Source organism: Pleurodeles waltl, chromosome 3_1 (assembly GCF_031143425.1).
Source record: "Pleurodeles waltl isolate 20211129_DDA chromosome 3_1, aPleWal1.hap1.20221129, whole genome shotgun sequence".
In the NCBI taxonomy this organism is placed as follows: Eukaryota; Metazoa; Chordata; class Amphibia; order Caudata; family Salamandridae; genus Pleurodeles; species Pleurodeles waltl.
This window is the reverse complement of record NC_090440.1, coordinates 16,112,972-16,138,104: the sequence shown is the minus strand read 5'-3', so window position 1 is coordinate 16,138,104 and position 25,133 is coordinate 16,112,972. Positions and strand designations below refer to the sequence as shown.

Genomic DNA, 25,133 nt, shown 5'->3' with positions numbered 1-25,133 from the left:
CAGTTTTTTCTCCAATATATGAAAGTCCAAGGAGACAATAGATATGCCAACTATTGTGAAAAAACAGCATCTGGAACTGTAAGGAGGACGTACGTTTATATAAATCAGATCCCTGGAGAACCCAGTCTATGCAATAATTCAATTTTTGCTGTCAGCTTGAAGTACTCACCGCCACTAATCTTAAATGGTGTAGCATTATCATCATCAAATTTAAAGTTAATACAATGGGTGTATTGTGGCTTTATGATTTGATCCCTGAAATAAAGTATCTTTGACTGAATTACAGTATTTGCTTTATTCAGTAGTAGAAAATGCACCATCAACTTTATCAAGAGCACATCTAACTGTCCAAAATCCAGAGCCAATTTACCTAAAAAAACAGGACACCTACAGCAAAGATGTATAACAGAAAGTGGGAGCGACACACATGAACTTGAGCTAATATCACAGACAAAGCGACCCTGCTTTCTGAGAACTAATACTTGCGCATGAAAGAAGCAATCTTATGAACTGATTTCAGAACAAGGAATGGGAATGTGATTGAGAAAATACTCATTGTAATGAAGGTGAGACTGGCATAAACATGATTTATTCCAAATAATGACAAAAACAATACCATTAGAAAGATACAATGTTGACTTCCAACACTGTCTCTCTTCTGCCTCAAGAACTGTTTAAAACCAATGTTACACAGCCTTGGTCCCCAGCTTGGTCCACAGTCTTGGTCCCCAGCTATGTTCAGGGCCAATAAACCAGCATTGAATAATTTCTTTCATGCTGTTATGTGCCCACAGGCCTGTATACAGCGCTGGTGCATGGCTGTGAGGGGCCCTCACACCTGCTTGGCATCCAGATTCTCCATGCTGAAGAGTCACTGATGTGCTGAGCCCTCATTTCCCTGCAAGGCCATCACACTCCCCACTGAAGTGAGTGAGGATAAGTTTCTGGCGGATCCGCTCAGCCTTCACATCCAATGCATCCAGTTGCTCGAAATCCTCTTCCGGCTGCTGCTGTTCTGCGCTTAAGGCTGTCGGTTCGCACAACACTCCAAGATCGTGCTCTATGGCGATATTGTGAAGGACGCAGCATGCCAGGATGATGTGACTGGACTTTACGGGAGAGTACTGCAGGGTGCCCCTGGAGCCATCCAGGCAGCGGAACCGAGCACGTATCGATTGAAAGGTCTGTTCCATCATGCTGTAGGTATCCGAGTGCGCCATGTTGTAGCGTAACTCGGCAGGCGTCTGGGGGATGTGCAGCGGTGTCATCAACCAGCTGCGAAGATAAAAGGAACAGTCACCTGGAAATAAACAAACAGAGGACATACATTTAATAGCAGGTAGATGTGACCTCTGATTATTAAAGAAGGCCAATAGGCAGCAAATTAATGATTTGATTGCTTGGCATGTGTATTTACTTATTTCATATTATACAGAAGCTCATGAAAGGTGTCAATGAGTTTTAGAAATGAGTAGAGGTTAGAATATTTTAACTTAGAGATAAATCATAACAGTTAAAAGACAGAGCAGGGCTGATGGGAGCCTTGAGTAGGTAGAGCTCTGCAGAAGCCGGTTGTTGATATCACTGAAGTACAGAAAGACCAGAGTTACGCAGATTATGACTGAGAAGTTGGTGATGTGAAGTGAAGAACAAGCTCAAAAGAGAAGCCTTCAGATTAAACATGGTGAAAGTGTAGGCCTGACAGTGAGAAAGGAAGCTTGTTAAAGGCCAGGGAGGCTTTGATGGGTAGTCAGTAGAGTTAACACGGTTTGGATTCTTGCTCTGCCATGACCTTGTTGTGGTGATGCATAGTTCAAACAGTGCTTGGGCCACAGAGGCCTCTGCTCCCAGGCAGGACTGTACTACTGTCAACCAGAAAGTGATGTAGACGCTTTGCAGATGAAACTAGGTGACCTCTCTGGTGGATGCCACGCAAGAAACTGGAGTCACAATATTATATAAAACTTCACTTCTGATTATGTAACGGTAGTTGCATTAACATAGCAAGTAAAAGTTGGGAAATGCAATTTGTACTGTATTGAATTGTCAATGTCTCTCCATAACCCACCTGCAAAGGGCTGGTATGTCAAGGGACCATCAGTCAAATAAGTCCTACATGGTCCTGGGGCTGATTAGTAAATAGCACTTCCCATGCAAAGACTTGGGAATTAACATTTATAATGAAAAAGTATCACCACAAGTCCCAGTGGGCAGGGTGCAGCTGGTTCAGAAGCCTGGGCGAGCTGATGTTGCCAACTGCATCAACGGGCAATGTGGCAGCAATGTTGTCATCTCTCACATAACTCTGACTTTTCCTTTATATCACCCTCAGATATGTCCTGACTGCTTTCTATATGAAAATCCAAGAAGCAAACAGCTATGGTAATTTTTGAGAACTAAAAACACCTGAAGCTATAAGGACGCATGCTTTTGTAAATTAGACACCTTGAGAACCAAGGTCTCTGCAGTAATTGTTTTTTGCTGTCACCCTGAAGTATTCTCTTTCACTAATCCTAAATGGTATATGATTATTATCATGAAATGTAATGTTAATACAATGGGTGTATCGAGGTTTTATGGGTTGATCCCTGAAATAAACTATTTTTGACTGCATTACAGTATTGGAATCATTCAGTAGTAAACATGCACCCTCAACCTGATCAAGAACAAACAAGGAACTGACCATAGGATCAATATCCCAAGATAATTTCCATTAAAAAAATCAGGACACCTACAACAACGATCTGTAAGAAAAAGTAAGAGCAACACACATGAAGTTGCGCAGATATCACAGAGGAGCGACCCTGCTTCTCGAAAACTAGCACTTTTGCTAGAAGTAAGCAATTTTATGAACGAATTTCAAACAATAGAGTAAGGACTAAAGAACAAGGCAAGAGCACGTGAAGAAGAAAATATTCATTGTAACGAAGGCAAGACTGGCAGACTTAAAAGAATACCACTTAGTCCAAATAATGAGAAAAACAAAACCACAGGATGGATACAATATTGACATCACCCTACTGCCACAAGAACTGTTTAAAACCAATGTACACGACCTTGGTCCCCAGCTACCTTCAGGGCTAATACATAAAACAGCATAAATAATGCCTTTCATGCTGTTATGTGCCAGGTGTCCACAGGCCTGTGGACAGCACTGGTGCATGGCTGTGAGGGGTCCACACTCTCCAAGCTGAAGTGCCACTTGATGGTCTGAGTCCTCGTGTCCTTGCAAGGCCACCACACTCCCCACTGAACTGAGTGGCGACAAGCGTCTGCTCTATCCGCTAAGCCTTCACATCTAATGCATCAAGTTGGTTTAAATCCTCTTCTGGCTGGTGCCAGGACCATCCATGCAAGAACGGCTGGCTTAGAGTAGAACTTATCACATTCATTCCCCCTTCGAGAGCGAGGTATAATCACTCTCATCCCAGATCCCCTACAGACCAGCCAGTAGAGCAGGGGCTTTCAGTTAGGTCATAGGTTTGCCTCGGAAAGTCTAGCAAAACTTGATCAAACTCAGTATTATGTCAGGCCACTTACTGATTGATTAGTAGCGCTTAACACACTCCGTCAAATGTCAGATCACTTCTGAAACGCCGCCTGATGCAGAGTCATTCACATATCAGGTTCGCATATGAAAGGTGCAATAGGGTTGCATCAGAGTGAGTTATGTCTCATACATCTGACTGTGGCCTAGCACTGCATCACACAATGGAAGGGGACATGGCAATCTGCAGAGCACATGTTCACCCAGAGGCATCTTTTGGTGCTACTGATAGATAAGGGATGTTTATTATTACCAAACTCAACAGTACTCATCTCATCACTCTTCGAAGGGTGAGGGGCTGCGCGGGAGACCCTAGGGACAAATCCCTTACTAACTCCAGTAAGCATAATCATGGAGAGAAACACAAAGGGGTAGTGAGGGTGAACGGCGCCGCACATCTGAGCAGTAAAACAGTTGTAGTGAGACAAGTAATCAAAATGAAAGCAGGGTCTGGTGCAGCCTGGCCCAGTGCCTCACTACCCGGTAGGCACAAAGACGGGTAACAAAATACCCATAGACGAATTTGAACAGGATGGCCACTGCACACAGAGTATATAGTCCAATGGTGTAACAGGGAGAATATCCCTGAAAGTATAATGTTGAAGTGAAAAAGTAGGCAGTATCTCGTTGATGACACAAATGATCCCTGGCATCTATAATTAAAGGCAACATCTGCGAAACAAGAACTTGGACTCCAGCCTACTTTTTCACTTCAACATTATACTTTCAGGGATATTCTCCCTGTTACACCATTGGACTATATACTCTGTGTGCAGTGGCCATCCTGTTCAAATAACTCCAGTAAGCCACTGTCCTCAAATTCATAGAATAATTTTGAAAAATGAATAATGTGTAGTTCATTCACACTTTAAGTAATCAAGATGAAGGGAAGCCCTGGTGGCTCCAGTAACTTTTTCAAATTACTATTGACAATTTGTTGGTTTTTCATGTCCCGCTGCTGCGAGTGTTTAGCAGATGGATTTTCAGCACTCCTTGAATATCATGAATGAATGTTAGTTGATTTGCAGTCCTGACTCTTTTCTGGCTACCTCGGTCCCTGTCTCAGTTTCTCTCACTCTTTCTCTCTGGCGCATAAAGTTCTGGATTGATCCACAGTTCTGATGCCCCATCTGTTGGTCAGAGTTTACTGCTGTGCTGAACATGCAGGTTGAGCTCTGGTTCTTTAGTCCGGGGGATCTTCATAGGACGACCCACAACCCTGATCGCTGTTCCTCCAGATTCAAACATCGTATAAACATCAAACTGTCTCATGCCCTTTGGCAGTGGATGGCTTTATGCTTCTTTATGTCGACCGTATACCAAATGAAAGTCTTATACTTTCCCTCTTCATCAGCATGCACCTTCATCCCCAGATAAAACTATTCCTCTCCAACCCCCTTAAACATTTCTGCCAGAAACTTTGGAGTACTTTGGTGTTCAACAAAATCCCTCAATACTACCACAGTGGAATAAACGACAGATACAATCGCTGGTGCTGTGAAAACTAGACTATCGCAACCATCTAATAGTGGGCCGTCTCCACACTCTTTTTTGGTTAAAGTATTAAAGTTTACCAGCAAAACGTTACAAGATCTCCAAAACCACGCCAACGCTTGATTTGGGCTGGTGGTTGCAGGTGGGAACCACTGGCACTTATTTTTAGGGACCAACACTTATCTTAGGTCATCAAACTCTGATCCAGAGCAAGAGAGAGAACAACACACAATGGGAAAAGAAAGAAAAAGATAGAAAAGCGTGACAAGAGGAGAAAGCAGGATCCTGTACGAGTGAGATAAAGTGACAGTGAGTGCCCAGTGGTGGATTAAAGAGGCATCAGGAGCATCCAAGACCACGCAGCCTTGCTCTTCAGAAATCTGAAGTTCACTACTGCTGTTCACTGAGCGAAACTTTGGAAGCTACCACATATTCTTTCATTAAATTAAGCACTGATGACACCCATCTATCACCCTACAGGAAGCAGCATAGTGCTCTCCAAGCCCAGATGCAGGTGCTCAAAGCCATCCATGGAACATGTTTCCACTGCTTTTGTCATGTCTTAGCTCATGTTCCTACACGCAACATCAGATCTATTTAACATGACCTCAGAGTCTCGCCAAGAGAGCCCTCTGTAACATTCATTTTCTGAACTCTCTATCTGATTTGATGTCCTAGCCACTTACTGCTGGTGTTTTACAGCAGCCCCCAAAAAACCTAATCACCCCATTTCTAGGACTCAAAGAATGTTCAATAACGTTGCAACATCCAAAAGGAACTGTAAACACATAATTGCTGAATGTGTTTCTTCAAAGTTTGTAAACATTTACATTGTCACAATGTGTTTTTATTACCAGAAATGCATCGCGAGGACAACGTTCGCCATCAACGTCCACGCAAGCCACACAAAAAAAAAAAAAAAACACCCAATTTAGGTCTACGCTTTCACCCACCTGCTTACTATACTATGTACCAATATTTCCCCTTTGGTAAAGGATTTCTGTTTGAAATATATTTTATTGCCCCCTAGAAACATACAAATATGGCTCTCAAACTCTCTTGCCCTCGGCTTATGTTTAAATACAGAAAGAGAGACTAGAAAACGCACCAGCACTCACCCAGCAACCAGCCGTCTACATGCATCTCCTCCTTAAACTGGTGGCTCAGTGCAGACTGTTGCAGCACAGTGCAGTTCTGAAGACTCCCTGGCCAATGTGTCTCAGCGCTCAGTATCTTCCCCTTGGCATCGCAGGCCAGCAGGCAGTTCAGAGAATGCAAGCCCTTCCGGTTTACATATAAAAGGTCCTCTGCATTAGGTGCTTTAATGGCTACATGGATGCAGTCCATGGCACCGAGCACGTTAGGCATTCCTGCCAGTGCATAGAAGTCATCCTTCAGCTCCTGCAAGCAGGCTTCTTCCACTGGGAAGTGGATGTATTGAGAGGCCCGTTCAACCAGTGCCTCTGTGACATTGGCCACACAGCGGCTCATGGAGGCCTGGCTGATTCCGATGGCATCTCCCATCCGAGTCTGAAAAGATCCAGAGGTATAAAAGCCAAGAGCGGCCAAAATCTGGATTTCCGGACTGATGGCCCTGGAACGCTGTGTGCGACGGGATAGGCTGCTCCCTAAGAGATCCACAAGGAAGTCTATAAACCTGCGGGGAAAGCCATACATTGACACCAGGTAATCATCTGTGACATCATCCAGTCGAAAGCGGTCCAAGGTCTTGTGTCCACGGCCGTAGAGTAAGAGATCGCAGTCAAGCACTGCAATGGATATGGCCATAACTACCGGGTCTCAGGCTGCTAGTGCCTGGTCACCTGAGGCTGGGGACAGTGTGCTGCTTTGCTTCAGTGACTCCGCTCACGCGGTAGCTCCTCAGTCTGCAAGAAATAAGAGATGGTATTAGAAGAAGGACTATTGGAGCACAAAGAGTCGACATAGTTCCCTAGGTGCACCTTGCGGCTCATAAACTATGAGAGAGACGACACTACGATCTCACTTCACTCAGGACCCTAATGCAACCCGGGGCACCTCCATCCCACCCCAGCAGTCACATGACTGCTCCTCCTACACACATTGTTTGCTTTGGACATCTGGTATTTGAGCCCCTGCAGCGACTGCAAGCTTCTCAACAGGATCAGGATTATTGACTCTGTTTAAGGGATAAACCATTCTTATTTCAACTAGCCACAACAGTCAGTCTGGAATGTCTGCTGTCTGTGTGCAGGTCCCCAGTGCAGATCCTCAAAGTACAGATAAGGAAAGTAAAAGGAACCAACACATTGGTGGTCTGCACTTTCTAGTTTTATTCCTGCTTTACGCTTTTTGGTGCAAAGTTGAATGCCATAGTGGAAAAAGCCAATAAATCCAACACAATCCACCAACCGACCAAACACCTGTGATCTGCCTCCCTTTTCCTTGCAGACACCCTCCAAATCCACCAATCCAACAACGGAGAATGCTCCTTCTCTCGCCTGGCTGCCATAACCTGGAACGACCTTCCTCTGCACCTCAGGAATGCTGCATCACTGCAGGAATTCAGACAAGAATTTGCAATGCAATAGGTCTTGCATTTGCTTGAATTAGAGCTATTGGCATTGTAAATTCATAACTCGGTGTTTCTTGCCACATAATTTGGTCAACCCTGCCTGATAATTTCGTCTTTTCCTGCCATATAAGTCCAGTGGTTCTGCATGTAACTAAAGCACTTCCATTTACCTTTGTTCTCTATATGCAGCAAAAAATGAAAATGTTGCCATTTAGCATCTTAATTTAAATCCGTCATGCTAATTCCAACAGAATACCACTTTCACCACTCCACCATCACAGTTGCTAGATGGCTAACACAATTCCCCCAAACAAGACACAAGACAGCCACGGAGGAGTACCGAGAGAAATAAACTACAAAGGTTGACCCAAACGTATCAAGAGTGTCCAAACAGTAATTGTGTAAAAATGATGTTAAATTGGCCTGAATCATAGTCATAATTGTAATAAAGTCAGATTATTACAACATATACAATTATCATATAAACCTTTATCAGAAATAAGCTTTTGGCTTTAGACTGTAATGCTCAAAAAAGCCCCTAGAGGGCACCATAACGAAAATATTATTTGTAAATAACATGGTCATGTAACCATATACTTAGCCGCTAGAGGGTGTTTTTAGGACTAGCTGGCCTACTACAATGATTTGACAAACAAGACCTTTAAAACAAAATGTCTCCCAGCTGTAAAACAAAAGTTCTAGCCATGAGAAATCTTAGAAAACACTGAAGGGGGGTGGGGTGGTATGGTTATTATTTTGGGCTCCCCTCTAACCTAGTGTGGTGACCCAGAGATGATGTAAACAGAAAGAACGTTTTGCTGATGGCCCCATTGTCCTAGGACCACCACAGGCTGAGTTAAGAGCAAAAATGTTTTCTAAAAATAATGCCCTGCAAAGCATCAAGGGACAAAAGCACCATGGGGCAAGTAGCCCTGCCACGAATTGTTTAGCATGTTGATATGACTCTAGTGCTTAGAGCAGCCCCTAGGGGACACCACAATGAAAATAGCATTAGTAAGAAACATGGTCATGAAGCTATATAATTAGCCCCTAGAGGGCATGACCACACAAAAAGAAAATGTCAATAAATAATGCAGTGTAACCATATATTTAGCCCCTAGAGGGCGTAGTGCATTACACATGTTCAGAGGTAGCAGGCCTATAGTAATGATATTACAAACAAGGCCCCTAAAACACAAACTACTCCCAGCTGTAAAACAAAACTTCCAGCCATGAGAACGCTTAAAAAAACACTGAATGGTGGGAGGGTTTATAATTTCTGGGTCCCCACTAACATAGTGTAGGGAACCAGAGATGACCTGGACGTGGTGGTGAATGTTTTCTAGGACCACCACAGGCTGAGTTATGAGTAAAAATGGTTTGTAAAAGTAATGCCCTGCAGAGCATTATGGGCCGAGTTTTCCCGAGTGCAGTGAATATTGTAGTATCGAGTCTCCCTTTGTGCTGGGAGAGGTGCTTTTGCTTCGAAGATTTCTGTTTTATGTAAAGCATTTACCAATCTCAAGTGTTTTAAGGGGAGAGCCACAAGAAATGACTCTGATTAGGTAACTGTGAGCAATGTGACCAGCGCTCCAATACAGCTGATCAAGTTCATGTTGTTATGCCTGTTTGCGCTGTGAGCGTCATGCAGCACGGAGGGGGGAAACAAAAAGAAAAATAGTTTGCCCACGCTGAAATATATCAGCAACTGTGCAATAATCCCTGTGTCAGGAGCAGCCTGCAAGGCGTGACAAAAACAGCCTCAAGGCAGGACAGGTGTAAAGCATGTACCAATGACATGAAGGGATTTTTGAAAGGCAAGCCCAGGAACGAATGAAGGTGATGGGCGTGGTTAAAAGCCTACAATGATTACAACAGGTCAAAGCACTTGCGTGCTTGACCTAAAAAGGACTCAAGACATGGCTGTTCGAATGAACAGAGCACCGCAAAGCAACTAGCAATGCCAGCACCTGGGGACCCTCACGGGGGATCTGTCATGCTTTATAAATCCTGATTGATCAAATGACTGATTCCATTGTCTTCTATTACATAGCATGCATGGCATTGTATATTTTCCTGGCAGCCTTTGTTACAGTACATAGTCCCTGCCTCTTAAAATGGAATGAAATATTTAAATGTATAATTCTTGACTGGAAATACTATCTTAGTGTGAAAGATGAGGGCTGAAGCCAGACTCCTCTACGAGATATGAACTATATTTTATTCATGCTCACCTGCAACAGCTTTCACTGACATAAACATTGTGGAATCACAATCAGTTCACACCCTGGGATAACCCAGCTCTCTCAGCTTCACATGAAGAGAAGATTCCCCTGAGGGCCTCCAAGTGGACGTCTGTGTACAAACAGAACCTGTAACACTGTGATGATGACTTACCTCACCACTGGGAGGAGGTTTCAGAGCGCCTTTCAACCTGCTGCCAATGGCTCGGGCTTCAGAAAATAAAATAAATCAGGGGGTTAGAGAAAACAAAGTCTTCAAGGGAAAAGCCACATAGAAAGAAAGGAATAGAAAAGACCACACAGAGATGGGGAAAAGTCTATAAACCGCTGCTTTCGCATGTACAGGAGAGAGAGGAAAGAGCCTGAGATGTTACTGAGACAGAAGTGCAGCTGCAGCCCAAGGGGACCAATGGACCAGATCCCGGGAGCAGGCGGATCTAACCAGGACCCTAGAGAGCTCTGTGTGCATCACCGAGACGAGGAGGACGAGGACGGTCCCACCTCAAGACATCCTGGTTCCATCAGAATCCACAGGACAGTTGTGGGTTTGCAGGTGCGTCGTAGGGTGGGCCTGGGGCAAAGCCAAAGGGGTGGGGCAATTCTGCAGGGAAGCCTCAACCCACCTACGGCTATAGGCATCCCACAAGGATAAAGAGGAGTGGAGGCCGGGCCGGCTATCCGCAGACAGCACCCCCTCCTGATCCTCCTTCTCCAGCCCTTCCCTCATCCGCAGCTTCCCACTGTGGATCCTAGGCGGTGCCCAGCTGTGTTGACAGGTCAGTTCCTGTTAAATATCTCAGCGGTGAACACACATTTGCTCCTCACCTGAACCAACCACTCAGTTGCTAACCTGAGGGTGAGAGTCTCTGGGAGGGGGCGAGAGTGAGAGAGAAGGAAGAGGGAGTGAGCACAAAGAGAATTGTGAGGCGGCTACGGGAAATAAGGAAGAGTTAATGGACCGTCTGAAGCAGACAGTGAACTGAACCGGTTGCTTGGAATCAATGCAACGGGGGAGGTCAGCTACTTAGTTGTCCGTCTGAATTTAACCTCCCTCCGCCTGAGCCCAGCTCGTCCATAGCAAGAGTGGGCCCTAGAGAGCGAGAGAAAGAGAGAGAGAGAGAGAGAGAGAGAGAGAGAGAGAGGAAGAGAGAGAGAGAGGGAGAGAAAGGGAGAGAAAGAGAGAGAGAGAGAGAGAGAGAGAAAGAGAGAGAGAGAGAGAGAGAGAGAGAAAGGGAGAGAGAGAGAGAGAGAGAGAGAGAGAGAGAGAGAGAGAGAGAGAGAAAAGCAAAAGACATTTCTCTATTAATTCTATTTTTTTAGAGTATTAATGTTTCCGAAGGACATGGAGCCTGAGGTGGGAGCCGCAAGGAAGGATCCAACCTGTGAACCGAAAGTGAAACCCTTGATCAAAGAAGAAGAAGGGAAGAACCTCAATGTACTTTTGTTCTTCACTAGATTCAATTCTCTTCCTAATACCCTGTGGAATTTGCTTTATGCTTAAAGGAGACATATGTACTTCCAATAAAAAACGTTTTCTTTCTCACTAGTGGCCCAAAGTACGCTAAACATGGTGGCCACGTGTAACAAATACATTTCCCAGTTCAGAAAGGAAGCCAGTGAGGCTCAGTGGAGCTGTGCTTTGCATGAGGCGTATTCCATGGGTTAGCGGTTTGGAAGAAATTTCCACTGAAACCCATGGGGTAGAATAGGAGTGGAAGCCCGAGGAAACAACTGACGATTTGAGCTCCTTTCTGCAAACTACTGTTGCTACCAGGAATTGTGGAATGCCTTTCTGTTAGAAATGGGGTTTCTGGTTGGCTAGGTTAGGCACCTGAGCCAGGCAGAAACCGCCTCTCCAGTCTGGTACACCCCAAAGATAACCCTTGCTCACCCCCGCTAGCTTGGCACAGAGAAGTCAGGCGTATCCCCAGAGCTCATGTGTAAAGCGTTTGGACAACACTCTCACACCACTGACAGAATAAAAACACCACGAAGGAGACTCCACACCAAATTATATAAAAATATAGGTGTTATATTGTAAGTATAGATCATGGACCAAGAACATCATGAATCATAGATACTGTGCTGAACCATCGCTCACAATGCGCTTATTCATAAATATTGCACTTATCATATTATCACTGGTATAATACTCATTACTCTGGGTAATACAACAGCCAGCAGTGACATATCTAACAATACCACAATATACCCAGGGCATGAATTGCAGTAGGTTAGGCAATAAAAGCCTGAATCATCACATTTATGCTTGGAGATGCAACAGGTTAGCATCAAAATATTTCATCCTTAAGGGGCTTCTCAGAACGTACACCCTTTCAGATAGTATGAGGCCAAAATGAGAAGAATCATAACCACTGTGTATACAAGGCAAAACAATACACATGGTAGTAGCAGCACACAACATAAAGCAGAGAAACCCACATCTCACAGTAGGCAACCACTGCGGCAGAAACACCTGCCCTCCTATTAACAGAGACACTGTAACTCCATCAGCTTAGCTACAAGGAATGCCTGAATAACCTTTTACAAAAATAACGCACCCTGGGATATATCCCTCTTGTCCAGATAACACAAACTGACAAGACAGATCAGGTGAAGGAATGCTATGCAGAATACGATCCTGAAACAATGGTTGCAGCATCCTTGTGCTCCTACTAGGCAATATAGGATTATTTTATTTTCAGAAGGAAAATACGAGTAGGCCGCCGGAGCTCCTGGGTGGCTGCTGCAGATAGTACAGTAACTTATTTGGCATTCACCAAGCATCGGTAGAGGTCTTCCCCTCGCAGGACTGCCATAAGCGAGCACCCCACAGATATGTGCAGGCGAAGGGGAGCCACACTTCTGGGCCATGTGGGAGACCTTAGTCAGTCCCCGCTCTTCAGTTCTTGAGAGCAGCTGCCCGTCTCAGTGCGCCATAGTTGCCAAGCCTAATTCCTTTTTGGGTGTCCAGAGGGCTCTTCTGACCTGGGCGCAGCATCCTTTGCAGCAAGGGGGGGGGGGCCTCAGTGTAGGGCAGTGGTCTTCAAACTTTTTAATGCCGAGCCCTCCCAGTTGAAAAATAAAAATCATTGGCCCCCCCCTCAGAATTATTCACAATTATTTTAGAACGATGCCAATGTTTAAATATGTCTAAACCTATTTAAACATTGCAGTTAAGTACTGTTATCCTTTTAAAACTGCAATAACATGGCTTCTGCTTAAAACAAAGGCATGGTATCTGAATAATATTTCTTTTGGCCAGAGTTTGGCGCCCCCCCGGGATCATTTGAGGGCCCCTTAGGGGGCACGCGCCCCAGTTTGAAGACCTCTGGTGTAGGGCAATTGCATCTTCTCTGAGCTGGCAAGCCCCACCCCCTATCTCGACATCAGCTGGATTCCTCATTTCCTTTGTGTCGGCATCAGCGATCTCTGGGTTCAGGGAGCATCACATGGAGGGGGGGGATCTGGAACACAGGAACATGCCTCCGTCAGCAGGGATGCCAGTAACCTAGGGCAGTAAGTTTACACCCTGTCCAAATAGGGTGTCCAAAATAGGGACACTTACTCTAGTAAGGCCGCAAAGGAGGTGATGCGTCAGAAAAGCAAGTGATGCGTTGATTATTTCCCCGCTTGACGGACCATGTGCGGATTCTTTTCCTGCCAGGCTGGCAATGCGTCGATTCCTTACTGTGCTGCAGCATCGTTAAAGATATGACGCCCAGGGATTATGCGTGGAAAATCCATATGCATGGCAATAATGGATCCGCACTGAAGCAGGCGATGCATCAATTTCGCAGGTGTGAGACAGGCACTGTGTCGATTTTTCAGCTGTGGTGCAGGCGCTGCGTCTGCCACAATGGCCTTGGTCTGTGTATTTTACTTCAGGTCACCAGCTTTCACTTCCAAGGCCCCAGGGACTGGATTTGGCACCACTTGAGGGACGACTCTCAGCAGAAGAGCCCAGGCACTGGCAGATGAAGTCTTTGATGTTCCTGACGCTTCACAACAGGAGACAAGTGCAGTTCAAGCCCTTGGAAAGCAGGATGTTGAAAGTCAAGTCCAGCCCTTTCACTCCCAGGACAGGAGCAGCAGGCCAGCACAGCAAAGCAGCAGGGAGAGTGGCAGTTCCTCCTACAGCATCCAGCTCTTCTTTCTGGCAGAATGTCCTCAGTCCAGAAGTGTTCTAAAGTGGTGGGGTCAGCAGTCCAATACTTATACTAATTTCTGACTTTGAAGTAGGCAAACTTCAAAGGAAAGTCTTTGTAGTGCACAAGACCCTGCCTCTCTCTGCCCTGGCCCCAGAAACAGTCTAGGGATTTGGAGAATGTTTTGTGTGAGGACAGGCACAGTCCTATTCAGGTGAAGGTGTCAGCTCCTCCCTCCAGTCTAGCCCAGAAAGAACCATCAGGATATGCAGGTCACACCTCGGCTCCCTTTGTGTGACTGTCTAGAAAGTATTAACAAACAACCCAAATGTCAGCCTGACCCAGACGTGTATTCCACAGCCAGGCACAGGCACAGAATGGTTCAGCAAGAAAATGCCTGCTTTCTAAAAGTGGCATTTTCAAACTTATAATCTAAACACCAACTTTACCAAAAGATGTATTTTTAAATTGTGAGTTCAGAGACCCCAAACTCCAACTCTCAATCTGCTCCCAATGGGAAAATGCACTTAAAAGATATTTCAAGGCAATCTCCATGTAACACTGTGGGAGAGGTAGGCCCTGTGATAGTGGAAAACACATTTAGCAGTATTTCACTATCAGGACATGTAAAACACACTAATACACATCCTACCTTTTAAATACACTGTACTCTGCCCATGGGGCTGCCTTCGGTCTACCTTAGAGGTGACTTACAAAAAATAAAAGGGAAGGTTTGGGCCCGGCAAGTGGGTGCACCCGCCAGGTCAAACTGGCAGTTTAAAACTGCATACACAGACACTACAGTGGGAGGCCGGAGACATGTTTACAGGGCTACTCATGTGAGTGGCACAATCAGTGCTGCAGGCCCACTAGTAGCACTTGATTCACAGGCTCTGGGCACACCTAGTGCACTTTACAAGGGACTTACAAATAAATCAACCAATCACCAATCCAATTTAGACAGAGAGTACTAGCACTTTAGAGCTGGTCAGCAGTGATAAAGTGTCCGGAGTGTTAAAACCAGCAAAAATAGATCAGAAAAAATAGGAGGAAGGTAGCGAAAGATTTGGGGATAACCCTGCAAAAAGGGCCATATCAAACAAGCTCCAAAAAGAGGAATGCAGGGGGCAACACATACTAGTGTTTTGTGAACAAAAAGTGTCTCACACATGCAGAGAACAGCGAGCATGGAGCACATTAGCCTGCAAATGAAGTGGACATAAAAGTGCTCACCAGGCGCTACATTTTTACAGACACAGGGCAGGCCACCAAGCCCTGGATGAACAATGGGAGGGGGCTCATGCGGTGAACAGCAGACAAGCGGGCCAAGACATCCAGGCAGGGAAAAGTAGGGCCTTGGGGAGTCCAAAGTTAGGGAGCAGCTGGCAGCAGGGCAACAAGCAGAAAAGCAATCCAGGGAGTCCTTTAAGCCACCCAGCAGCAGCAGGTAGCAAGGTAACACCAGAAGAGCAGTTCAGGTGAGTCCTTTGTGCAGCTCAGCAGTCCTTCTGACACAGGTTCAGTCCCAGTTCCCAAAAGTGCTCTAAAATCATGGGGCCAGAGCCCCTTTATTCATACTCCAAAAGTGCCTTTGTTCATGAGGTAACTTCAAAACAGCCCAACACTGTGTCTCTAGACATTAGTAGGGGTTAATCAGCCCATTGTGTGAGGGCAGGACACAGCCTACTCACATGTAAGGTGTGAACGACCCTCCCTCTCCCCAGCCCAGGATGACTATCAGTATGCAGATGCCTCTTTCTGTCACATCAGCCCCTCCTGTGTGGTAGCTGTCTGGAAAGTATGCAGCAAGTGGAGCTGTCACTCTGTCCCAGATGTATGCTGTTTGTCACTACTAAGACATGTAACAAATACAAATATATGTCCTACCTTTTACATACTGAGCACTCTGCCCATAGGGCTACCTAGGGACTACTGTAGGGGTGACTTAGGTATAGTAAAAAATGTTGTTTAGCCCTTGGCAAGTAGTATGACATGCCAAATCAATGTGGCTGCAGTGGCAGGCCTGAAACAAGTTTGAAAGGCTACTTCAGTGGGTGGTGCAATCAGTGCTGCAGGCCCACTAGTAACATTTAATGTACAGGCCCTGGGTATATGGTATACCAACTTACAAGAGACTTACAGGTATATTAAATAAGCCAAACAGGTGTAAGCCAATTATATCAAGTTGCAGGGGAGAGAGCACATGCACTTTAACACTTGTTGGCAGTGGTAAAGTGCCCAGAGTCCTAAAGCCAATAGAAAGAGTGTCAGACAAATAGGAGGAGAAAGACAAAATGTTTGGGGGTAACCCTGCAGAAAGGGCCATTTCCAACACTTTCTCAAAACCTTCCATTAGGGAACAAGTACGCAACTTACAAACCGTCCCCATAAAGACAGCGCTTTAGTAGTCTAAATTCATAGGCAAGGGTCTTGCATGGCTCCAAGAGCCAAGGCACAAGCAGAGCTCAGCCATGAAAAGATTTGACACGTAAATCGTGCAGCTAATGTCAAGTAAAAATATCATACAGACTCTTTCAAATTAATAGGTTATTTTTTAATGCTTGTGTTTCACTATAGTTCAACAGATTATATCACTTGGTTGACTTCACGTAAAAGTAACAGTTTCTAAATATGAACTTTTCCCTACCAATGATACCCTGACAACACTGGCAAGTTTCCTGGTTTCACACTGTGCAATTAAGCCATTGGATGGCCATTATTTTCTCTCTCCCAATTAAATAAATACACATTGCATGTCAAATTGAGCTGACCCAAGCCTTGCTAGAAAAGCTACACACATACTAAGTTCAGGTAAGGCAGTGCCTTTCATTTTTTTAAATTTGTAATTATTGGTTTCTCTTTAATTAACAAAGATGGTGAAAGTAGGACATGTTCAGCACATCAGTAATTTAAATTATATGTATGTCAGCAAAGTCTTGGAAAGATTTTGCACACTCGCCACCATTTCAAGTGTTCCTTGATTTCCACAGAAAAAAGAACCAGCTTGTCCACAGAATTATTTATTGAAAACCAGAATCTGTTGAGATGTCATAGAACAGGGCAAGCGTGAATCCTTGCCCACAGAGCCATGTGTGTACATACAGCCATTTGACCATGAACTTCTAACTACAGCCTGGCTGTTGTATCCTGGCTATTTAACAGCTTTCGAAGCAAAGTCTGAAGATGCACCACCCACTTATCTGTAGGAAACATCTCCAGTTTGGTTCTGAATCTTGCACCAATCAGGTGTTTGCAAGGTTGGAGCTGGCATTCAGAATTTTTAGAATAAGCCTGTGTCCGAAGCGTGATGACTGACCTTGTGGATTCCAAATACTAAAGATTTCTCTCTCTGATGGTGCATAGAGCAAACCATCTAAGCCATCATCATCAAAATACTTTATTCAGCTCAAAAGAGCCATAAAAGACACAGTCAATTCCAAACATTATAATAAAAAAAGAAAAATTAATAAATAAAAATAAATAACAGTATGACATATAAAAACAGATTATAAAACAATTAATAACAGTTACTAATTTGAATAGCAGCATTTACGAAATTTAGCACTGCCTCTATTGTCCCCTCTCTACCCAGGTCCAGTGAATAAGAAAAGGTAAGATAACTAACTGTGCCTAATACCTGTGGAGAGAAGGACAGGGCGTAAAAACCTTCTTCTGGGAACTCTGTATAAGTTACAAAAAAGAATAAAGTGAAAAGTGCTTTGGCGCGATCTACTATCACAGCTACATGGTGGGAGTTTCTTAAACCAAGTGCCTTGACTAGGAAATGCTAATAAATAATGTATAGACTTCAGTCGAAATCTGGTAGGTAAAAACCTGTACCGCTCAGAAATGATCATATTAAGGTACAGTTTAGGGAGTAATGACTTTGGTTGCGAACACTCCAAAGCCCCATGCGTGTTACCAGTTAGATCCGAGTCATGGTTAGAATGCCAATACAAGTCCTTAATTCTCTGTTTACCTCCCCCCTGCCACCTCCCCCCGTAAGGAATTGGGATCCTGAAAATATTCCTCTACCCCAAAGCGGGACAACATAGAATTTACATATCTAATCCAAGGAATATCCATAAAACACATCAATGACAAATAGTCCATGAATCATGGACCTACACAGGTGAGCTTCAGGGTTTAGCCATACTCTTAACCACAGCAGTAGAGGTTGCAATCTCATATGGTCGGCTATATCCCTCAACCCCACTTCCTCCTGGCAAAAAACGACCATCTAAGTCAACACTGGAATTCCCTGTAGATGCCACTACCAGTGCCATCACCTTTGTGAAAATCCTCTGCAGATTTTAGACAGAAGAGCAAGACTCTGAACTATCAATGTTGATTTTCAACACAAAACCTTAGAAATTTGCTGTGACATTTTGCAATAGGAATGTGTAGATATGCATGTATGAGGTCCAAAATTATCAAGAGGCGATTGGTAGGAATCACAGGAATGATCCTCTGAAGGTTATCAATCTTGAATTAAATGTTTTGTACAAAAATGTTGAGATTCTTGACGTTGATTACAAGATGTAAATTGACAGATGATTTAGGGACTAGAAACCCTATGGCGTAAACTCCCAAACCCATCTCCTTTTAGGGCACCTGAGCAATTGCTTCCGTCTTCAGAAGACCAACCATGCTCTTGAGGTGACTCTCCTCTTGACTGATTTCCTTGGAAGAGGCGCATACATGGTCCCAGTACGAATTGGATCATAGATTAACTAAATTTTGTATCCCATCTTGATCACATTCATTACCCATTGATCCATTGCAAATCTTTGCCGCTCTGAAAATAATTGATGAATCCGACCTCCAACCCTTAACGGAGGGCCAACATCATATAATTTCCTTATCATCGTCAATCAATCAAATAATTTCTTAAGCGCACTACTCACCCGGTAGGGTCTCAAGGAGCGGGGGTAGTGGCTGGTTACTGCTCGAAGAGCCATGTTTTAGGTGCTTTCTGAAGGTTAGTAGGTCCTGGGTCTTGCGTAGGTTGGTGAGGAGGGAGTTCCAGGTCCTGGCGGTGAGGTGGGAGAAGGATATGCTGCCGGAGGTGGTGCGTTGGACACAGGGGACTGTGGCGAGGTCGGCGGAGCGGAGCTGGCGAGTTGGTATGTGGAAGTTTACTCGTTCGGTGAGGTAGGCCGGTCCAGTGACGTGGAGGGCTTTGTGAGCGTAGACGAGGACCTTGAAAATGATCCTTTTGTTGATGGGCAACCAGTGTAGGGATCTGAGGTGGGTGGATATGTGTTTGTGGCAAGGAAGGTTGAGGATGAGTCGTGCGCCTGCGTTCTGGATTCGCTGGAGTTTTCTTTGAAGTTTGGCTGTGGTCCCTGCGTAGAGGGCGTTGCCATAGTCCAGTCTGCTGCTGATGAGGGCGTGGGTAACTGTTCTTCTTGTTTCTAAGGGTATCCATTTGAAAGTCTTGCGTAGCATGCACAGGGTGTTGAAGCAGGAGGATGATATGGCGTTGATTTGCTGGGTCATGGAGAGGGATGAGTCCAGTATGATGCCAAGGTTGTGTGCATGGGTGGAGGGTGCTGGTCCTAGGGTGGTGGGCCCCCAGGAGTCATTCCATGCTGTCTTGTTGGGGCAGAAGATGATGATCTCTGTTTTGTTTGAGTTCAATTTGAGGTGGCTTGTTGCCATCCATTTGGTGGTGTCGAGGAGTCTGGCGTGCAGGTTAATCTTGGCGGTGGCTGGGTTCCTGGTGAGGGAGATGATGAGCTGGGTGTTGTCAGCGTAAGAAATGATGGTGATGCTGTGGGGGGGGGGGGGGGAGGATGTTGTCGAGAGGAGCCATGTAGATGTTCAAGAGGGTGGGGCTGAGGGAGGATCCTTGGGGGACCCCACTGATGATCTTGGTGGCTGTAGACCGGAAAGGAGGGAGGCAAACTCTTTGGGTTCTTTCGGAGAGGAAGGAGGTGAGCCAGTCCAGGGCCTTGTGGCGAATTCCGGCGACGAACAGGCATGAGCGAAGGGTTTGGTGGCATACAGTGTCAAAAGCTGCAGAGAGGTCTAGGAGGATGAGGGCAACGGTCTCGCCCTTGTCCACTCTGGTCCTGATGTCATCTGTGCAGGCGATGAGGGCGGTCTCAGTACTGTGGTTCTTGCGGAATCCAGATTGGGAGGCATCCAGTATATTGTTTTCTTCAAGGAAGCGAGATAGTTGTGCATTGACTATCTTCTCGGCGACCTTTGCAGGGAAGGGGGGTAAGAGAGATGGGATTATGAGGTCTTCCGGTCTGCTTTGGTTTTTTTGAAAAGAGTGTTGACTTTGGCGTGCTTCCAAATATCTGGGAAGGTTGTGGTGTCGAAGGAACTGTTGATGACGGCACGGAGCTGGGAAGCGAATGTTTGGCTGGCCTTGTGAAGATGTGGTGGGGGCAAGGGTCTGTTGAGGAGCCTGAGTGGATGGAGCTCATGGTTTTGCCGATTTCTTCGTCGTTGGTGGGGGTCCAGGTGTTCAGTAGGCTGGTGCGGCAGGGTGTTGTGCTGTTGGTTGTATCGGTGGTGGTGATGGTGGGTGCTGACGATGTGAAGCTGTCATGTATGTCTGTGATCTTGCGGTCGAAGTAGTTGGAGAGGGAGTTGCAGAGGTCTTGGGAGTGTGGGGGGGTCGATGGTGCAGGATGTGGGTTTGGTGGGTTCTTTGATGATGGCCAAGAGTTCTTTGTTGTTGTGTGTGTTGTTGTCTATGTGTTCTTTGTAGAATGATCGTTTGGTGGTCCGGATGAGTTGGCGGTGTTTGCGCATGGCTGTTTTGAGGGTGGAGAAGTTGCTCATTGAGGGTTCTTGGCGCCAGGCTTTCTCAGTTTTTTGGCATTCTCATTTGGAGGATTGAAGTTCTGTGGTGAACCAGGGGGCGGTCTTGGTGGTGCGGGTGTTGCTGTTTGTTTTCAAAGGGGCGAGGGAGTCTGCGCAGGTTTCTAGCCATCGTGTGAGGTTGTGGCCGGCGGTGTTGGGGTCGTTGGTGATGGGCGGTGGAGCTTGTGAGAGGTTGGAGATCAGGTGTTCCTTGGAGATCCTGTTCCACTTGCTGTAGGGTGTGGTGTGTTGTTAGTGGTGGGTTTCATGAAGGAGAAATGGACGCAGTGGTGGTCAGTCCAGTGGAGTTTGGTGGTGTGAGTGAAGGTGATGTGGTTGCTGGAGGTGAAGATGGCGTCTAGCGTGTGTCCAGCTGAGTGGGTGGGTGAGGTGACCAGTGGCTTGAGGCCGAGGTTCGTGGGGTTGTCCAGCAGGGCTGTAGTGTTGCAGTTGTGGGTGCTTTCCAGGTGAAAGTTGAGGTCACCAAGAAGTAGGTAGTCTGTGGAGGTGAGGGCGTGGGAGCTGATGGTATCGGCGATGATGTCTCAGAATGGGGGGCGGGGTCCTGGTGGTCTGTAGATGAGGGTTCCTCTAAGGCTGATGTTAGCGTTTATGTGTATTTGAAAGTGTAGGTGTTCTGCGTTGTCTAGGGAGTCATTGGTGTTGGTGGAGATTTTGATGGAGTTTTTGTGTATTATGGTGATACCTCCTCCTGGTTTGTTGGTGCGGTCTCTACGGGTGATTTTGTAACTCTCTGGGACGGTTATGGCGACTTTGGTTCTGATGAGGGGTTCATCCATGTTTCAGTGAGGAAGGCGATGTCAGGGGAGTTTGTGGTGAGTAGGTCCCAAAGTTCAATGGGGTGCTTGTGGACAAAGCGAGTGGTAAGGAGGATGCAGTTAAGGTGATTACGGTGTTTGGTGTTGTTGCGGTGATTGTTGGTGTTGCTGGTGTTGGTGTGAGTGCAGGAGAAATGGCATGAGTGGCATGAGAAAGGTCTGTGTGTGTTTGGGGTTGGCCTGGGTGCAGGCGGGATGCGGGTCTGGGTTGAGAGCAAGGACTTCTATGGAGGAGTAGTGGTACTTCGGGGGGTCGGAGGAGTGAGGTCCAGGGGGACGGGCGCTGGGCGTGGTCCAGGCGTGGACAGGCGCAGGCGGGCTTGCCTCTGGCTGCCCGCACAGCGGCTGCCATTAAGAAGGGGAGGTGGGAGGGAGGAGCAGCTGGGAGGCGGGAGGGTGTGTCCAATGGGGGTGCGAGGGGGGCGGGCTACAGGGGACGCAGCGGCTGGGCTAACAAGGAACCGGTGAGCGCCGGAAAAAATTGAAACGGGCACAAAATGGAGCGCGAAACAAAGCGAGGCACAAAAAGGGCACAGTCAAGGTACAAACACAATTCTGAAAACGAAAACTAAATGCAAAAAAACGAAAAGCAATCTGTAGAAGGAAATAACAGACACGCCTACAACTAGGCACCAGGGATGAGGCGCAGGCGGGTGGGTGCCTGCGGGTGGTGGAGGGCCTCGAACTTCGTCTGTAGCAGTAATGGCAGGGGCACGGGTCAGGCAGGTGGAGCGAAGTGTACTCCTGGCCCGAAGCAGCTCAGGAGGAATGATCTTTATTTCCTGCATCCTTTTTACGCTTCTTGTAAAATTCGAAGAATGGAGATTTCCCCTGAAAGCTAGAAGGCTGATCTTGATTCTGTTTTTTTTTTTTAAGGCTGTCAAAAAGAAGACAAATGTTTACTTTCCCTGAATATTCAATAAAGTTTACTGTCAAGGTCAGTGCCAAAAATTCTAGACCCTTCAAAAGGCATTTTCAAAGAGGGTAACTTCTGTGCTCAAACAGTGTTCGAATCTTTTATACATATTTTTTTAGCAGCAATAGAAGCTCCACTTGCCAGTGTTCCTGCTCTGACAACAAAGGAGGTGCATGAGAGTAATTCTACTTGTCGTTAAATGTTCTCCAATAAAGGTGAGTATCCAGAACTATCTTTTGCTAACACGGCCTTTCGATCGTCTCGGTGTCCGAGAACCAAAGTACTAATTAGAGTTCTGTGGATCTGGGGCTCAGAAGATGCTGCACAAACCCTGTAGCTGCATATCGTGAGAGGCTCTCACTTGGATCTGTTTCCTCTTAAGTTTCTGCTCCTTCTCTCTTCAAGTCAAAAAAGACCATCATCTGTCAGAGGGTTTGCAGCTGCCATTTAAGGTGACTCAGCAGCTAGTCCACTTCCGGTTTTCATTCTTTTTTACCTTCCCATCATGACTATTCCTTCCTTGGTTTCTCCCTGACTTCCCCTATCCATTATGCTTCCTGCGATGATTGATATAATTTCCTTTTCCTGTTCTTTATTATTTAAAGGCCCCAGTCTGGATGGAGGGCGTGTCCTAATAAAGCTGTGTTCCCCTGCTTGCTTCCTCACTCCCTCAAGACATCATCCGCTGGGAGCTTTTTTACACCTTTGACTTTTTTGTCCTGAGAAGGTAGCAAGTTCTCGACAGTACTTTCGTACCACAAATTCTAGTATATGGTGACATTGAGACATTCATAAGTAGTTGCCTTTAACTTGGACAGTGGAAGGCCTGGATTACAGGTAAGCATCCAGCCCTGAACACTATCCTAAACAACTTTGAGCAAGACCTTGAAGTTCTAGATCAACGACTGTTTAGCGCAAGGGCCATAAATTCCAGCCCTCATCGCCACACGAGAATCTGAGAAAACGTTCTTTGGAGCAGAAATTATTTACTTGCCAGCCAGATGTTTATGAATATTCTCTTCTGCCAATGGTGAGCTGTCCATCACACTAACCATTATATCAACATGCACACTTGCTAAATCATTCTCCATGCTCTCCAAAGATATAAATCTTGGAAGAATTATCCTATTAGGATACTTCCATTCTTGCCTAATGGCCTCCAGAACAAACTAATGAAAGGGTAAACTGATGCTAGAAGGCCTCTAGAATTGTCTTAGAACAGCCTCCCAAGATCCCAGATATTTCGATCCTGAAAACCCATATGTTCTCTGACATTACCTAACAAATCTAGCAAAATATCTTTTGAGATATATTTACCCTACAGGTCAATCACTTGAGAAACATCATCACTGCCGTCAGGATCAGAAGTACGACTGACCTACTTCTCCTTTAGATGAACACCAGAATCCTTTAATAGCTGCCAGAGGTTCCAATACAATGCTTCTTATCCTCTCTTCCTCAACCTCCTTCCCCTCTCTTGTGTTTCTTGGGATGAGAAAGTCGGCTCAGGGGAGCGCAGGACACAAGAAGATCTTGAAGGGAAGAAACATGTCTCTTTTTCTCTGTATAATGGCCCATCACAGCAACTTTTGAGTGCCAAACCCTTTTTGGCACCCACTTTGGGTGGATGTGGCTGGCATGGTTGGGTAGGCCTGGTTTATTCCTGCCTTGTTACCACAACTACCTCAAAAGTAATGACTGGGACGAGGACCTGCACCCAGTAAATTGTGATTTAGACAGCTTGCGCCAGGACAATCTCAGCATTACACGAGTTGTGTTTGTTACTAGTTTGGGAAGTGTCACACTGGAGACAGATCAATGTCACTCTGCACACAGAGAAGTGTCACAGGCGCACCCTACCACTGAGCAGCTGTCCTGCGCCTCTGATGATGGGCTCCTCTACTGTAATGTATCACCAGCTTCAGGTGGGGTATAATTGTACCTTAAGTAATGATACATTATTGTTGTAGAGTTCAATCATTTCATTTAAAAATATTTTATTAGTTTTAAGGGGTACAAAGGAAGGAGATAAAGAGGAGTCATGGCCATTCCTAATAAATGAAATGCTTGTAGTCTATGAGTAGATCCATGAGTAGGGTAAAGTACAGTGAAATGGATAAAGATCTATAGCAGAGATGTGGGTTATGAGGCATTAATGAGTGTGGAAAAGAAGGTGAAGGAAGGGTGGGAGGGAGGATGGGTGAGATGAGGATGCCCCAGAAACAGAGAGAGGGATAGGAGAAGAGAGGGATGCCAAGGGCAGTGATGTGGTGCTGTCATTACTGTTACTGGAAAAGAGAGGTGGATCCGCCCCATCGTTGGGAGTATTGTGCTCTAAGTCATGGAGACTTCGTTTTTTGTATGTAGGAGTCTAGTCGATGAATAATAGATAAAGAGAGGCGAAGCAGCGCGCACACACCTGGGAGGGTGCACTCACCAGCACAGAACGACTCCCGAGCGCCCACTCGTCCAGGTCTCAGGGCATCAAGGCGCTAGAGGAGAAGGGGCGGTGCTACCTGGAGAAACTTCACAGAGCCCGCCCCTCCACCGAGGACAGTACTGAGATGTAC

At 45.8% G+C, this 25,133-nt stretch overlaps 1 protein-coding gene across 1 annotated transcript; it reads right to left on the bottom strand.

Annotated features, from left to right (window-relative positions):
* Positions 1 to 276: 276 nt before the first annotated feature.
* HARBI1 (harbinger transposase derived 1) lies at positions 277 to 25,133 on the bottom strand. The gene is made up of 3 exons (XM_069221708.1): positions 25,001 to 25,133; positions 6,160 to 6,927; positions 277 to 1,300 (listed from the first exon to the last, which is right to left on the bottom strand). The coding sequence occupies exons 2-3, from the start codon at positions 6,827 to 6,829 to the stop codon at positions 891 to 893; spliced, it is 1,080 nt and encodes a 359-aa protein (XP_069077809.1). The 5' UTR covers positions 6,830 to 6,927; positions 25,001 to 25,133; the 3' UTR covers positions 277 to 890.

Coding starts and splice junctions, on each gene's coding strand:
- HARBI1 (XM_069221708.1), bottom strand. CDS start 6,829: ATGGCCATATCCATTGCAGTGCTTGACTGCGATCTCTTACTCTACGGC. Junction 1,301..6,159: donor TGTAGACGGCTGGTTGCTGG/GTGAGTGCTGGT, acceptor GTTTATTTCCAG/GTGACTGTTCCTTTTATCTT.